General features: G+C 39.2%; 1 protein-coding gene across 10 annotated transcripts in view; it reads right to left on the reverse strand.

Annotated features, from left to right (window-relative positions):
* Positions 1 to 3,241: 3,241 nt before the first annotated feature.
* The window catches only part of LOC111863322 (homeobox protein homothorax), a 1,160,896-nt gene continuing 1,145,694 nt past the window's right edge, over positions 3,242 to 18,443 (reverse strand). For 7 of the 10 annotated variants that reach the window (XM_023849545.2, XM_033751014.1, XM_023849541.2 and 4 more), the window contains 2 exons: positions 12,530 to 12,724; positions 3,242 to 4,933 (listed from right to left, as the gene is read on the reverse strand). In XM_023849545.2, the coding sequence (XP_023705313.1) occupies positions 12,567 to 12,724 (158 nt within the window). In that variant the 3' untranslated portion in view covers positions 3,242 to 4,933; positions 12,530 to 12,566. The remainder of the gene's footprint in view (positions 4,934 to 12,529; positions 12,725 to 18,443) is intronic. The other 3 variants (XM_023849544.2, XM_023849542.2, XM_023849543.2) reach the window with 1 other exon arrangement.

The raw sequence follows: 18,443 nt of genomic DNA on the forward strand, positions 1-18,443 counted from the left end.
CTCTTCAAAAATGATATGGTCAAAGTTTAAAGAAACACAGTAAAATATTTTGTGCCTATATGCATGCATATCATTAATTAAGAGTATATTAGTCCGATAGGCATGGAAAAATAGACTAGAACAAACTGTTGAATTAATTCCGATAAGCTGATTCCAAAAGCGGACACAAATTCTTCCATGACGTCACAGTTTTGTGTGTTGAATTTTAAGCCAAAACAGGGAATCCTCTTCGCTTTTGTACTTTTTCTTAGTAATCTAATAAATTTGTCAACCTTGTGTAAGAAATTCTTGTCGATTCAGAGAATATACAATTAGCATTTAAATACCCCACTATTTCAAATTCGCGTAATAAATTGTGTAAAGATTCTTATATCTTGTCCTCAAAAATAGAAAACAGCAGAAAGAACTGTTCGTTTTTCATGTTTATGACTGTATGCTTTGTCATGAACGTATCTGATTCAGTTAAAAATAGCTTACATCGTAAAAGTTAAATTTGTTGATCTGTTTTATCTTTTGTCACGAATACATTCCAGGTCTCCCTGAAATACAGTGCCTGTAATGCTCGTACTTATCCGACGTATATCAGCAAAACACGAAAAACAAAACAAAATATTTATCTACAATCACAGTGAAAACAACGATAAATTTTATCACCATTAAAGGACATATCATTCTATTCTTAAAATATTGTAACAAATTTCATATGTGCCGCATTTTCATCAAACGCAGACTGATAACCGTTTTCGTAACATTATTAAAACGAATCATTATTAAAACGAATTCCTCGAATCCAACACTCAGTATATATAGAGTTAAACACTGTACTTCTCATTATGAAGTTCGTGAAATATTAACATTTTTATAAATAAAATTACTAAAAGATTCAGTAAAGACTTTAAACTTTGAATATTGGACACTTCAAACGTCACGACAAGGAGAAGCGTGAACAAGGAGAAATGGAGAATTGCAAATGCAGGGGACTACGGGCTAGAGAATATAAGAAATACTGACGTTAATTCTGTTCTTGGGAATAAGATATACAAAAGTACAAAGGTATGCCGTCTGTACACAATATTCTGTATTTAAAAATCAAAGAAGACACTACTTATCAACATGTTTTGACCTTTATACCAGGTCATCATCAGGCGTACAATGCTCCAGTATGAGCTGATGATGACCCGGTATAAGGGTTGAAATATGTTGATAAGTAATGTCTTCTTTGATTTTTAAATACAGAATATTGTGTACAGACGGCATACCTTATATACTTTTGTATATGTTATTTATGACACAACAGGATCCACTCTATTACGATTGTTCTTGGGAAGTTTTGCCTTGTAGATGTGAAAGAAATTCCGAGCACTTCGGAGGTCCATGTTACCGCCATCTTCAGGACTGACCCCAATGACAGTAACAACCTTCACATCCAAACGGTGCAATAACTGAAGGAGATAATGGGCTTAAATAACTGCGACCCACTAAAGCCTAAAATCAGTAATGGGATACATAGGATAGGGCATAACTAACAAACACTGAAGAAAACTCTCCGTGTCGAAATGAAATTTCAGAAGTTATAAACACGTCCCCAATTCCTACATAGAGGAAATTATGAAAAATGCTGCTATATGAGGCAAGTAGCATACAGCATACTTTTCATCCCACCTTGCCAATAATTAACTGAGCAAGTTCTCTTACTTTCGTCCCACACAAAGTACAACAAATATATAAACTGTCCCTTTAACAGGACAGCTCGTCGCTGTCGTCGCTATTCATGCAAGAATATATATATATATATAGTTCAAGCAATGAGGTATGCTCGTGCAAATTCTATCAACATTGATGTAAAAGAGGAATACAGTAAAGGTGAAAGGTAAAGTTGTTCATGGAAAACGTGTGGGGGAGTGGAGGTATCGCTCTACCATCCTTGACCTTGGTACTAGATACAGGTGAGTGGTTAGTTTCGTGCCTAGGCCATTTTACCCCCGAGGAAAGAGCTGCCGGTACCCATGAGGTAGGAGGCTGGATCGGTACCAGAGCCCGTCTGGATGCTGCGGAGTACAGAAAAATCTGTTGCGTCTGTCGGGAATCGAAACCCGGCCGTCCAGTACGAGGTCCGTCGCTTTGCATACTAAACTATTCCGGCTCTTGAAGTGGAATATAGTAGATATATATCCAGCAATTAAAACGTTCTGACCTACTTCTAGTTATTTAAATAATATTCCGTTTTGATTTTCCAACAGCATACACTTACTGTCGCGTAGTTTGCACGAATGCTATTTTAAGTTTATGATGAATACGTTAAAAATTTTCTAACAAGCAATATGTAATTCAGCAAATCTTTCCCATAAAGTTCAAAGTCGTTTTTAATATTGTTTGAAGAATTAAATATTACCACATAAAAGGGCTACAAAAAGATTTCCCAATTTACTCTAAGGCTACAAACCTAGAGGCAGAAGGGATGGAGACGACTAATAGCTATAATTTCAAAACTTGAAGCCGAAACAAACCTTTATAAGATCATACACCATGCTGCTCTGATGTAGTTTTAGAATATTAGTTCCAGTTTTGTTCATGTACATAAATGGATACTTATTATGAAAATATGCTTGAAAAAGAACGTATTTTTGTTGCCCTTCGCTTAAGTCTTCTGAAGATCAGCTGAATATCGGCTCGTGGATTATGCACTCAGCTGCCTGTCACGTGGTCGGGGAAAAGTGTGTCGCTGTTTTAAATGAAGAACTGCATTAAAGAAACTAATGACCTGAGATGTAATGTCCATGCATACTCGTGTAAGCCTCCATGTACAGATCACAACGATTACCATCTATCCTCTTAACTTACGTACATTTCGTATGGGAGTGTGGATATTGTGGAAATTTGGCAATTGGATTCAGATTAGCGGTTAAGGATGAAAGAAAAAACGAAAAAAATAATTAAGTCACAACAGTTATAACAATTATGATTTTTTTCTTGACAACAGCACAACCTTTTTTGAAATATTTTTTCAGCACAACAGTACTTTTGTTTTTATTAAAATGACGGAAAGGTGAGGTAGGATGGACTGTGACTGGGAGGGGGACGAGGAGGAACAAAGACCACAGGGTGAGAATGAAAGGGAGGGAGGTGGCGCAGGAACGTTTTCAAATTTAATAATATTAACACTGGTATCTTACTGCACGCTACTCAGCAGAGAGAAGCACATTGCTCACAACATAAATGGGAGAGGGTTAATGTATTTGTCTCATATTTTTTTCTTTAATATTAACAGCCCCAAAAGAAGAAAATGTTGCTGATTGCAATAGTTTACATGGTTGTTTGTTTGTATTATTATAAATAAAGTTACGAAGATATTTACAATGAGTAGTTTGAATATGCTGTATAAATTAATAATATCACTTTATCTATTTCACCGACTGAGAAAGCATACACATTTGTTCAGTACTTACTGAAACATCTGTTGTTATAGGATATTGACACGAAATAAGGAGATAAATCAGATATTTGCCTTACGTTGTGAATGCACAGTGCCTCCCTCTCCATGGACGGTATTAATTGACATTTGCAGGTTCGTTCCAGGTGAAAGAAGACGGAGTTTGAGAAACACACCCCAGCAGAACAGACATTTGTCTTCATTAAACCTATCTTTGAAGTAGGTTAGTAGCACCAATTTATGGGCAATCTCATCTAAATAACATCACCCATCATAAAATAATTGTTTTTTCTTCTTTTCAAAACTTGCAACATAATTTTAAACCCGTGAAATCACATCTCCCTCACTGAAGCAATAATTTATGCAAAATGAATTATATCAACTGGAAGTAACAAGCAAATGCCAGAGAAATACCATTCCTATATTCTAGTAACGGGAGAACAGGTCAAAATTAAAGGCGTGGGGGATTTGGGATTTCTAAAGTCTACGTGTGGTTTCTCTTACATCGCTTTTTTTATAATAAGTTTTCCCAGTTCCTGCTCGAACAGCGCAAGAAGCAGAACAGAAGAATCCAGTTGAAGTTCATTCTTGGGGAGAAAAGATTTCATTTACACAACGAAATCACCGCTGCCGCTGATCATCCCCTCCCGCTGTGAAGGTTGAAGGGGACACTCATTTTAGTCTATCCATTATTAATATGATACATTATATATAATAATTACTATAGTATTTTGTTTCTACAATGTCCAGGTTGGTTTGTGGTTCTGTTCTTTCAGCAAGTAATGCGGAACTATGATGTTGGTGGAGATCCTGAAGAATTTTAGAGATGGGTTTTACGTTCTCCTTTCCTGAACAAATGTTAACCACAAATGTTATGAAACGAGGGTCGTTTAAACGAAAACTGCCTCATTCTTTGTCACACAAACATAAAAACATGCACTACCCTGACGTCTCCACTGAACAGCATTTTTTAAATTAAAAAAAGAAAACACTATTTACTTTTAACGTTTTTAGTCGCTTGCTTTCTAATATTTACTCTTTCAGTCAAGAAAGACACGCATCCTTCTCTTTCTAACAACGAATTTAATGTTACGGATATTTTTTGTACAAATATTTCCTTGACATTGTCTCTGTTAAGGAAACTACAATTACAATTTTTGTACAAAGAATCATCACATTAAATTTGAATATTTTCAACTTCTCGTTTCTCCGTCTTCCAATGCCCATACTTGCGGACGGGCACCACGTTGTCTTTCACCGGTAAATAGGCGCCATTTTTTCTTTTCGTTCACGTGATTTCGCAGCAAGTATGCTACTTCAACTTTCGCTCCAGAACGACGACAACGCTGAGTGCTTCGTGTGTAACTCCTGGCCTAGTGTAGAACTGGTGGCGACTCACAGGACAAGCTGGAATCACGTGTGCTGATGACGTCACTAGATGTGTATTAATGGGCGCCACAGACGCCAGCTAGGTGTCTTCTCGAAGAAGCTTGTTTGGGACAACTGAAATTCAAGAAATTAGTACTTAATTAGTGATAAATATAATAAAATCTGTGTTCCTAAGATTATTTCCAGAGTTCTTCTGCAGTACTTCAAGTGTCCTAAAAATTCCGTTACGGAGATTATACTAACGTTCCAAAAAACCTTATTTACAACCAGATGAAAATTGAGTGAATACACACTAACATAACAGCTGACAGAAACAGGTGTTGATGTATTCACAGTGCTACCACCTATTGTTGCAAATAAGAATCTGAACTCAAGTGAAAATAATCACACTTAAACATTTCACCGTATCTGTAAAAAACGACTCTTAGACCATCCGGTATTTTATTTCGATATGTGATTTATCCTTCTTATACGCTATGAAATTTGACCTACGCAGCATTTCTTTGGCATGTTTGCTCCATGCAAGAACGGTTGAACCAAAGAAACAGCCGTTTCTAAGTACTACACGCACGCAACAATGGAAAGTATGCAACCCGCTTCTAGACAACGGTTCGTTAAACACACTTTCGCGCAGGCGCAATGACGTCACATTCCAACAGCTATCACATGACTTGTGTTTTTTGGGTTGTCCGTGCCGCGCCTATATAACACGAGTCCGCTTGCAACTAAGGACAGTTTTTAGTTGAGTTCCGAGGTTCCATGGTGATTGAACATGAAATGGCAAGAAGACTTCATAGTGATTTGAAGTTCTAGTTTCTGTGTTGAGATACGTTGCCAGGAGACGACTAGTAAAGACGGTGAATTCTAGTGCGTGTGCAACGGGGAACTACAAATTATATAAATCAACAACAGCGCTGTGTTTAAGTGTGATTAAGAGAATTTGTAACCAAGGTGCTAATAAATGAAATCATCCGAAATGGAACCCGCTATATTCGTCACGCATACCACCCTATACGTGTTGAATTGTAACTATATGTATAAACTTCTCCGTACATAACATGTCTGCTTTCCATTTGCAGTAAATATTCCATTCTCACAATTTCTGGTGCACTTTAATCCATCTAAAATGTATACAGTTCCAGTATTTAATAAAACAATTGTTTAATACTTGTTTAATTATGCTTTATTATAATTTCAAATTGCCTTTTACGGTACAAGCACTTCCTTATGTAAAATTGGTTACTGTGAATATAATGTAATGCAGTTCGGATTGCATAATTTTACAGTCAACCCAAACGCTTGTAAATTGCCTTTCGAATGCAACGTCATCAAAAAAGGACAAAAACATTACCGCGGCTGATAATACAGGGTGAGCATACATACAGCATTAAGGAGAAATAAGAGACAATTACTGTTATTTATCTGACTAATAGCCAAATATGGTGAAAATTGTGTGATTATCTGCGTAAGACGTGCATGAAAGTAAGTAGCGAGTAGTTATGAGACCAAGCACCGTAAGTTAGGTGTAACTTACATTTGAGGCATGCACCTCAAAACAATAAGACCAAACGTGGCTACTAACAATTCGAACAGAAACTCAGATGAACATCAAATGTGCTACAAGCATTGCAAAACACGGGTTATTAGTCCTGAACGCAAAGGAAAACGAACACTGACCATTAGGAATTAAGTTATAAATGGGCTTAGTTAAACATGGGAACCCATTCGCAAAATTTCATACCATAACAGAATTAAGAACCGTCTGTAACATTATCAGTGAATGTTTTCTGTAACGATAATCTGTTGCCATTTGGGAACACAGTATTAATATTACGAAAATGGAATTCAAAGATTAGGAAAACGTAATTTTTCGGTCCATTCCAGAATGGAAATTCAAATGAATGCCTCTTTCAGGGCAGGATGAAGTTCCTAATTTTTGTATCTAATCAGGTGATTTGCGGTCATGGTAGCCGAGCGGTCTCAGGCATGTCCTGTCTTCGCTCGCTCGGAAGCCGGGATCGTGGGTTCGAATCCAACACAATGCATAGATGATTGGTGTATATGTGTTTATTCTGTGTTTGTGTTGTCCTGTGTTTAGATAGAGGCCTTGCGATCACCCGTCCAAGGAGCCCTACCGTCTGTAAAATGATCAACAAACTGAGAAATCAGCCCTAGGCTCCAAAGTGGGAACAAGAAGAGATAAAAAAATCCGGCGATTACACGACTTTCAAATAATATAATACAGACTACAAATGAGCACCACGATTGTCCACTCTTACATAAGTTCAATGGTGGAGATTGACAATTCTCTCTTTTGATACTTTCATTTAGGTTTTCACCTTTCCTCTCAAGGGCAACATAGATATGAGTTTTGTATTCCACATCTTGTAGAAAAAAAATAACTTCTTTGCAACCGAAGTAAAGAAAATAGAACCGCACATTTTAAATATGATGCTTAAAAGCATCTGAAATTTTTAGATACAAAGTTGCATATAATAACATTTTGAATTACTGCGAACTTACAATGCAAAATGAAACAAAATGGATGCAACAGCAGACAGGGGGACAGCCGTGGCCGGACTTTACTTGCGAGTATAAGCATCCAAAACGTACTTACTTACTTCGTACGCAAGTGTAAGCGAGATAGAGTAGATAAGTACACTTGAGGCGAGTAGAAATCACGAAGAAGACGGATATAATTGCAAAATTTTGGTGGGAAAGCCTGAAAGGAAGATAATATTAAAATGGGCCTTGACGCTACATGATGGGACGGTCTGAACTGATTCACCTAGGTCAGGAGAGGGGCTATGACGGATGCGTGTGAAATGACAATGCCACAAAATTCCGGTTATTTCTGAACTTGTTAAAATTTTCAAAAATTTCTGTAGGTGAAGTTATATAACAAACTAAAATGTATCGACTTTTTAATGTGTCTTGCCAAAGAAGCTACAAATTTCCGGTAAGATCGGTAGGAACTCAAGCAAAAATATTTAATTTTATCCACTGAGGGGCAATGCAGCTGTTTGAACTGCAAGACACCACTGAGCACTTATAATTTCTTAATGACCCTTGCAACATTCAGCCTACTAGCAGTCTCCACACACAAATTACATATTATGCTAACAATTCTGTGACAATATTATAATAAAGAACATTCAATTAAGTGCATGTTATAAATATCTTTTAAATTCGCTTAGTGGGGGGTGGAGTCCAACTGGGTCCACTCGGCACGGCGGCTACTGGTTGGCCTATTGTAGCCTGCCCCGTGTGATTATGATGATGAATTTGGTGGAATGAAGATTGGCATGAGAAACCAAAGTACTCGGAGAAATCCCGCCCCAGCGCCACTTTGTCCACCACAAATCCCACTTGACCAGACCTGGGATCGAACCCGGGCAGCCGGGGAGGGAAGCCAGCGACTAACCGCTTGAGTTATGGCGCGGCCTAAGTGCATGTTGTAAGTATAACAGCATAGTGTTCTTACTTTGTAAATTAATGTCTTTACACACATGGCTTTCACCACAACATGCATATCACCAAACATACGAAGACTCGATACGGTGATGACACACCCAAAGAATCTTGCAGTAAGTAATATACATCATGCAGGCGTCACAGCAAACTTCTCGAAAACTTCAAATGCACCCAAACGCCACAGAAAGCAGGTTTAGTAAGTACAGTACGCATATTAAGCAAAGTATCAGGTTGTGTAATGAACAGTAATTTAATTTTTTTAAATTATATGGAAAAGCATGTTCGAGGCAGTGAAGTATCATTTGGATTCGAGAAATAGCTTAACTGTTTACTTTTAGCTTAAACACATTGTGGTAACATTGCCTCAGAACACAGAGAACCGGAGAACAAGTCACACGTGTTCAGATGACAGGAGGATAATAGTCGTATTCTCATATTATCTGAAACACTTACGAATGCCAGAAATAATTTTAATATACACAGCGTTTTGAAGTTGACCATATTTCTGTTTTCAGGGAAGTGGTTGTTAATATACTGCCACAGTCTTGCATCATTTTTAAGATTAAATAAAAAATAAATTCCCTAATAATAAATAATAATATCGGAATCAGACAATTTAATGGCAACCAGTCGCCCAAAGATGAGAACAGGGCTAACTTTCGAAACATCGTGTATATACAATGCATCTTAAACAATGAACAATGTTCAATACAATGTTGATATAATGAATCAACCTTTTCCAAAGAGGCCTTTAAAAATCACGCTGGTGTAAATATGAACATAAAGCAAACCTAGAAGTGGCAGTTAATTGCCTGTTGCTTACATGTTACCAACGCATGAACAGTGCTAGTACCGTTTTAATGGAAGATTTTATGGCAACGAAGAGCAGCAGTAAGAGGTTAGTTGGTATATCAGCTGATACGTTCACAAAATTATTTAAAGAAATAAGCATACACCCCAATCTTCCGAGATTAAAACTTAGAATTATTCCTACTGTTGCTGTCTACAGAGTAAATGAGTCTATTGGAATACATTCTGTCGAATAACAACTAATTTACTATGCGGAGTAGTAAAACAAACTCCGTAATTTTAGTCCGCAAGAGAACTATACCGACCGAGCGACTGCCGCTTGTCGGCGAAGTTTAGTGCCAACTTTTGCGGATAGAGGGTTTCGCGTGGTCAGCGAAACGAATCCCGACGGCCGTTAATTTCGGTTTTCTAGACTGGAGCCGCTATTTCCTTGAAACAGCTCCTCAGGTATCCTAATGAGGCTGAGTGGACCCCGTTCCAGATCCCACTACCTATGCAGAGTAGTGTAACGTTAAAATTGCAGCTTGCTAAGCTTTACACTTCCTTGGTGTAATGATTTACAGCGTTATATACAGGAATTACGTCTGCATTGCTGAAATGGAAGTTGTTTCCAAACTCCATTATACGGTATAGTTAGTTAGTTATTGGAGAGGGTGGGTTTCCCCATGCACTTAGACCTGTATTGGTCCATTGTGCTTCCCTCTATGATATTCTACCAGTCTCTATACCCTACCGGTATTGGTGTTTACCATCAGTCCCACCCAGCCAGCGAGACCGGCTCTACTAGCTGAGAGGTATCTATAATGCTTCCCCCATCTACCGGAGGTATTAGTGACTGCTGTTGGGCGGGAAACGTCCGTAATTTGGCTCAGTGACCTCCTTTGGAGATATGAGGTTCTTTTACGTGCCGTAAAGCTACGACACGGGACCCACGGCTTAAAGTCCCGCCCGGAGAACTTGTTCCCTGAAATTTTCCGCCCTGAAAAATTCGACGACCTCCGCCGGGTATTTGAACCCGCGTACCACTAGTCATGAGGTAGGAACGTTACCTCTAGACTACGGAGGCCGCATTATACGGTATAAGTAATAAGGACATTAACCGTGAAAGAAATTCACTTTATTTTCAACCAGGGCATAAATTTGGGCAAAATAATTGAACATAAATTACAGTAAGTCCTGAATGTTACCACACGCAGTGATTATCTCCATCTGAACATAAGGACATCTCCAGATATAGCAAGAATGTCGAAAGAATATAGTTTCGATCTGGTTCTGGGGGATGGGTTACGACTTACCAAGACTTGTTGATCCATACTGAATAATATGAATCGCTGGCTGTCCCAAATTCAATTGGAATGTCTTATAGAATTTCTCCCCTAACAGTTACATGCAATAGGTCTGCTGTAGCACTGAACAAGTACCGATAAATGAGGATTTTCAAACGGAATGAACGCTACTTGATGTAGTGCATTGTGGGGCAACACATGACAAACAGTGTTATCGACACGTGAGAAATTGCCGGCTTGGCTGGAACAGGGCCACAACTCATTACACTGTCCGTACATATATCTTGCAGGGACTGCAACACACTGACTAAACACTCCACCTCAAGTAAATAGAGTTAAACCCCTCTAACCAACGAACTATTTCTTTCAGTTCAGCTACTTGTAAAAATTGATGATAATTTCAATCTCTTTCATGTGAATCGATTTGCTGCTTAGTGGACAGAACACGCACTAAACCAGTTAACACAAATGTTATCTTGAATATGAACTGATCAAGAATATGCAGATTCTAAACGCTTCTGACGATAGTGTATAAAACTCAGATTTACTGAGCTTTTTTTTACTTTTCGCATTGTCTAGTTCAGTGATTGAGTTCAGCTCTTTCTAAAGAGCCCAACTGAGTAGGTGTCTCCCCCTCACCTGAGCATGGAAACATGTCCAGTTTACGAAACACTGTGTTCTTTAGTTCCTAGAATACCAGATGGTACACAAATCAAAAAATCAAGTAATTCTGAATGATAAAACACATATGAACGCAGGTTCATTTGATGTCTCACACACATACAATGGTCCAAAGTATAACATATAAATACAATTTTAATAAGAGTTTCGATTATCAATGTCCATTAAGGACTGTTTTATATTCTACACGAGTCTAAAGAGTTTAATTCTTTATTGACGAGTCCATAAACATTATAAAATTATAATCGGGCTATATATTATATATAGCCCGATATAATTTTATAATATATATATTGTTTTACTTATCAATGGTCAGCTCAACATTCTTATTACTCAGCTCTACTTGTCTGCATTAGGGGAAGAGAATGGTAGGCAAAGTTCCCAGTGTGCGGAAGCGATAGATCACATGCAATACTTAGCAAGCATAACTGCGAACAGATAACAACTACACAGCTATCATAGCGATAGCAAACCTCCTAGATTATAAAATATGTCAAACAACAACAAAGTATAAGCCCGGCACCAACAGGTTGCAATATGCTAATCAAACCACAAGAGACAATGGAAATTCACACAAAACTGAACGCAAGTCGAAAGTGCATCATATCTTACACAGTCCACTACATAAATTATTTGGCCATTTCTTAATCATTGCTGAGTAAAATTTATTTACTTTTTATATATAACAACATTTTATTTTATTTACCTAATAAATCATTTGTTTAATATCAGTATCTCAGATTGTACAGCGTGGAATGATAGCATGATCAGTGAATAAAGAATTGAAAGGATAGGAAAGGAAGCGGTCGTGGCCTAATCTGAAGTAATATCCCGGAATTTGCCTGGAGGGACTGATGAAACTAGTTTCTGAAACTTTGTGTTCTATAGTTTTTAGAATGCTGGACGATGGATGGAGTGCAAAGACCCAGTAATTCTGAGTCTTATGCACCATCGTCAGATACCTTTACAAGAGAGACCCCAACTGTCATTCCTTATTTACACAAATGGTAATCGAATATCAGAAGAAGAAAAAAACGAAAACCTTGAACTGCAATAAAGAAGGGTAAAAGACACAAAACACAACAGAAAGGAAGAAAAAATGATGTTTTTCTAGCTGATGAATATGGATTACTATTATGTTACATCGGTATGCAAAGAAAGAGTCTGAGAAGTGACATTTGTTTGATATAATTTGCATTTCGCACCATTCGAAGTTAACTAGTGCACACTGTCTGGCTCTGTGTATACACAGGTGCATGAGTTTACCAAGTCAGTACTTGCAGCAGTGTCAAGTACATAAAAAAGCTAGTATCTCTTCAGCATGCAAAAAGTCCCAGAAATACTAAAACGTTCAGGAAGGTCCATAATTGCCAGAACATTTGCTATGCATACACACCTTACAGCATCCAAAGTTACATCCGCATGCAATACGAGATGTGGCGGGTGTCACCTGTCTCACCTGTTGGTGGCGATGACCCAGCGGGGGACGGGAGGTACTACAGGTGTCCATAGTACTGCGGGTAGTGGTACTCGTTATGGAAGCTGGGGTCACCAGGTGGTCGATGCATCATCTGAGCCTGTCCGTCCATCATATAACCCATGGAGGCTCCATCAGGGCTGTATGCTCCACTTGGACCTGCATGTGGGGAAAAGACTAAAGGTCACTGGGGTCACATCCCTGTCCCACCCCCGTGAAGGGTTGAAACGCAATTTTTAAGATTCTATCGCTAAGACAGTAAAACCAATGATACTGACACAAAGGACAAACACATGGTATCCCCTAGACTAAGGACATTATTTAATGAACATGCAAGTTCAGAGGTGCACTCATTTACTTCGGCAAATTTTGACTGCCAATGTTTCCCCACATAGAATGTTATAATTATTAAACATTTAATTGTTTTAAAAATATAAATTGCTTTATGCATTCCATCTTATTCTACTACTGTTTGCAAATTTTTGCAAGACAAACATCAAGGATCTAATGAGAGTTCTGTCTTCTGGGATATAATTTTTTGAGTTGAATATCAACCGACGTTTCGGAAGGGCTTCTGTCTTTAGCGTCGAAGAATAAGCCACGCAAGCTTTGATTCCTACCTGCTTCATGCTCGGCTTATTTGCTTGCTACCCATTTCACATCCCAGAAGACAGATCCCTTCATAAGCACAGGAATGACAACTTCAGATCCTAATCAGTACTGAAGTCCACAGTTTTAGGTACAGCCTGTCAACACACAGCTGCACGAGAAAGATTGAATTACACTATTTTAAGGTAATATATATACTCCTCACTCTGTATTATAAAAATGTGAATGGAAATAGCCACGCATGAAGGAAATATACAATGGCTTTTGTATTCAGAAAAATATAACCACTACAAGAAATTCGTCGCATAAAGCCGTAACTACAAGAATCATATGAAATCTTTAGTGCGAATTGTTTCGGGACGGATAAAACAATAAGTGGAAAACAAACATGGAGATGTTTCAGAACTGTGCAAGGTGCGACCATTACTTCTACAGATCTCACCAAAAACTCTTTCTTTTTTTACGTAATGTAGATACGCCAAAATCCAAATAAATCTATTCTCACGAGTTTATATCTCCGTGACCAACAATGTCTCACAAAACAAAGTTCTATTTCATTTTAACAATCAAGTTCCTTCCGTCAAATGTGACACTTTTTTAAGTTTTCCACCTCGTCACCACCTGCCTTACATGTTTCGGCTCACCACGGAGCCATCATCAGAGGCATTTATAGTAGAAAAAGAAATCACCAACACACAAAACTTCACTTTGTCAAAGATAACCACGTTCCAGTTAATTAAAATNTCAACAATCTCTCACAAAACAAAGTTCTATTTCATTTTCTTATGTAATGTAGACATGCCAAAATCCAAATAAATCTATTCTCACGTGTTTATATCTCCGTGACCAATAATAATGTGTTTTGTATTGGATTTATTGATGCCTTCTCTTGCAATCACTCTTAATCTCTATCAATTACAACAACTCACAATCCATGACTGCTTAAGACAAGCTCCAGCCAGGCTGGACTACGACTGTCTTCTCTTGTAGTCTGTCTTCTACTGCGACTGACTTCTCCTGTAGTCTGTCTTCTACTGCGTCTATCTTCTCCTGTAGTCTGTCTTCTCCTGCGTCTGTCTTCTACTGCGACTGACTTCTCCTGTAGTCTGTCTTCTACTGCGTCTATCTTCTCCTGTAGTCTGTCTTCTACTGCGTCTGTCTTCTCCTGTAGTCCGTCTTATACTGCGACTGACTTCTCCTGTAGTCTGTCTTCTACTGTGACTGACTTGGTTCAGGTTTACGAGCGACGAATGAGGAAGAACGAATCATGAATCTGTTCTTATCTGCACGGCCGCTTATATAGTCTAGCGGTATCCTAAGACGTTTTTGTTGAATGTTCGTTTACACGGAAACGTGTTTTTTTATCGAGTTGTTTCCTAGAAACGGGCCTACATATCACACTATTATGCGCCTATGTTCACCAGAAACTAAAATAATCTGAAAAACAAATAGTTCAGTAGATAAAACAATTGTAGTTTTCCTACAGATTCATAGTTACTCAAAAGACACGAGCTTCCTTATTTCAACAGCCGATCATACAACGTTCAGCCTGTAAGTGGCGTCGAAAGATCGTAAATTCATATGCAGGTTACTTCAAATGCATGTGAACACCTCATACACCACACACGCACGTGTCTGAAAAGTAAAATCTCACAGAAAGTTTTAAGTTATGAGAGTCCGGTTGAAGTTCCTTCCTGTGGTTCAGTGGTTTGTCCGCAATTCTGCAGTGCGGTAATATACAGAGCAACAAACACTGGCGATATCACAGTAAAAAGCCTGTGCTATTACCACAAAATAATAGAAAACCGGCACTAGAATTGATATTCTTTCATCCCAGTAGAAACGTGTAAAATTCTAAGTGTTCAGAAAATTAGAGAAGTAAACAAACAACTAACAAGACCAAACACCTTCATATCACCCCCATCACCCCCTTAGCTATCCACCAGTATCAAGAGCCACCCTCCTCCAACTCATCTCGCTGCAGCTCTGGACGAAGGGGATTGTGGGTAATGGCCCTCGCGGTAGTCTTATCTGCACAGCCTCCCTCCTCATCCCGCAGCAAGGAGCATTATAGGTACGGAGCAATTAACTCGGTTATGGAGCTCTGGGTGGAAAGGGGAACGCTTTAATGTCTCCATGTGAGATTAGGTACATACAGCTAGCCGTACACTCACGGCGGGGGGTGGAGTGGTGAGGCTACCGTCTCCAATCACTGGCTCTGGTCATACGAAGATGAACAAGGTAATCCGTCCCGAGCAAGGTCTTCGGCGTTATTACCTTTCACAGGGGAGCTGATAACGGCGGGAGGGAGGGGTAGTGGCTCCATATCCACTAGACTGCGAGATCGATAAATGAAGCAGTTCAGTATAACCTTCTGCAAAAATGTGAAAATTCAAGCTGCGAAATTAAAACTTACATCACAACAGCGTTAAAAGCCATGAAAGTACACGAGCATTCCAAGCTTACAGAAGTAGCAGTAATGCTCTTAGACTTGAATTCGGGAGGAGTCAGCTTCGAATCTCGTACGGGATACCGGCTACGCCGACCAACGGCTTTCGTAATTTTCCTCAGTTTCTTCAGGCAAATGGTGATGTAATATCTCGATTAGACCACGAAAATGTCTTTCAAATCTTTCTGAATTCATCATTCAAAATCCCGGAAAATTTGCCTAAAGACGTAACTTTAATTTGTTCTAACTGGATTGACCTGGCTCAGGATAAGGACGAGTGGAGGACTCTTGTTAACACGGTAATGAACCTTCGGGTTCTATAAAATTCTGGGAAATTCTTGAGTAGCTGCAGAATTGGCAGAATTACTGATGAATGAATGAATGAATGTGGTACAAGTCTTCGATTTTACATATTTTCCAAATTTTAGGGAGTGGGTAGATGATTGTGGTTCCCTCCCCCATCTGTCGCCTGTTATTCTAACTTACTCTTATGGGTGTGAAACTTGGTCTCTCTCAGTAACATAAGAACGCAGACTCAGAGTATTTTAGAACTTGGTACCGAGGAGAACACGTGGGACTAAGAGACAGAAGTGTCAGGAGAAAAAACAAAAAATGTATGATGAGGAACTTCATGGCGTGTGCTGTGCGTGAGTAAATCAAAAGAGAATGAGATGATTGCAACATGTAGCACGCGCAGGAGACTTGAGACTTTCTATAATAATTTATTAGAAGACTGCAAGAGAACATTTGGAAGACCTAGGTGTAGATGGGAGAAAATATTGGAATGGATCTTAAAAGGACGTGGACTGCATTAATCTAGCCCGGAACGGAGACCAATGGGGAGTCCCTGTGAACAAGATATACTGGGTTGCATAACAAGGGGAAACGTTTCTAACTACGGTACTGTCTACAGGCAATGAGCCATGTAGCTCAATCCAAAATGGTCGACCGGGATTAGAGGTCGATTCGAAGGGTGACAATTTCTTTCTCTCTGTCACCTTCAGAAAGAGTGTGAATCCCCCTGCAATCGGAGCCAATGCATACCGGCTGGTAATGGTGGCCGGAGTGCAAGGCCAAGACATCAGAGTGCGTATTTATACGCCATAATAGTGTGATCACTAGGGAAATTTTACCAAAGAGTTACACGATTCCAGGCCTTATATTTGAAAATGTATTTTAGAAATTCGAGTAGGATTTATCAGTTGATAAAGATGTAAAATTCGCTTAGTGGGGGGTGGAGTCCAACTGCCTCCACTCGGCAAGGGGGCCACTGATTGGCTACTGTAGCCTGCCCCGGGTGTTTATGATGATGGAGAATTTTGTGGAATGAAGATTGGCAGGGGAAACCGAAGTACTCGGAGAAAACCCGCCCCAGCGCCAATTTATCCACCACAAATCCAACTTGACCAGACCCCGGGATCGAACCCGGGCCGCTGCAGTGGGAAGCCAGCGACTAACCGCTTGAGCTATGGCGCGGCCCTTGATACAGATGTATCTCACAACGTAGTAGAATATGGCCCCTTTTCTTTGGGTTCTGGATTCACGTGATGAGGCATTAAAGCTGTGCTTAAAATGAGACACATTCTTAACTACAATAATACAACTGCCTTGTAAAATATATAAAAATTGCAAACACTTACGTAGCTTAATGACATTGTTAATCAACTAATACATAAAAGTATGAAAGCTGTCCTTGTGCTTAATTAATTATGCACCGAGAAGCGGAGATGTAGCCCCATAAATCTTCACTTCCTCTAAAGATGGAGGTGAATGGTCAGCTTCACGTCTGGGCAGCTTTACCCCCTGTGAAAAATCTATAATTACACATTGTATATGAGGCTGGGTGAGCCCTAGAGCCGGTTTGGGCACTGAGGAGTAGAGAAAAATCACTTGCTTCTACTGGGAATCGAATACCAGCCATCTAGCCCGTCGGTATACCCACTGAGCTATCCCAGCACGGATGAAAAGCATAACGTTAAATTAATTTATGTCACCCCAATCTCTGTACCAAAGCTACAGACTGCGTTGTCTAAATCAGAATTAATTTTTTCACACAAGCACGTGACACAAGAGAGATCAGTTATGTGCTTATTCCATTTTCTTGTCACTCACTCAACGTGCAGTCCAGTAGGTGGAAGTGAGGATTCGTGGACACTAATTTGCTTATTAAGAAAATGTTACTGTCAACAGAGAATCTAATGTTAATGTCAAGTTACGTTATGTTTACTAAGGTTCGTTGTTTATTTCACCCATACATAACAAATATTTAGACGTGTAAAGTTTTTGTATTATTATTTTTAATGTTTCAAATTCATTACTATAGAATTTCTGTATTTTTCTGTCACAAAGATAAGCTATATATAACCAAGGGCATAATTTTGTGACAATTAAGGAGAACATACGCCTAAAGACGGCAGAATTTAGGGCGAAACGATTTTAAGATCAATTTAGAATTCAAGATCTACAGGACAACTGTTACAGGCTTGCCTACCTACCTATCTTTATTCCTCTTGCACCCACTTGAAGCACAGGGTATTTGTGAAACGCTTTCTTTTACTTCAGTTACTTAATCTTAGGACGCCTTGGACGGGGGATCAGCCCGTCGCAAGGCCGTTACGTAAAAAGGAAAACACAATCACAATAAACGCACACAGACATGTATGCCTCGAGTGGGATTCGAACCCACGGCCCCATTGTCCAAGCGAGCGAAGACATTTCATGCATTAGACCATGCGGCCGCTGTGGTTGAGCTTCATAGGCCTATACTGACACAGAAAACGAGGTACATTAGGAACCGTCTACGGTACAAGTAACTGAGTAAGAAATGGCGGGGGGGGG

This window comes from Cryptotermes secundus, unplaced genomic scaffold (assembly GCF_002891405.2).
Source record: "Cryptotermes secundus unplaced genomic scaffold, Csec_1.0 scaffold159, whole genome shotgun sequence".
NCBI classification, from domain to species: Eukaryota; Metazoa; Arthropoda; class Insecta; order Blattodea; family Kalotermitidae; genus Cryptotermes; species Cryptotermes secundus.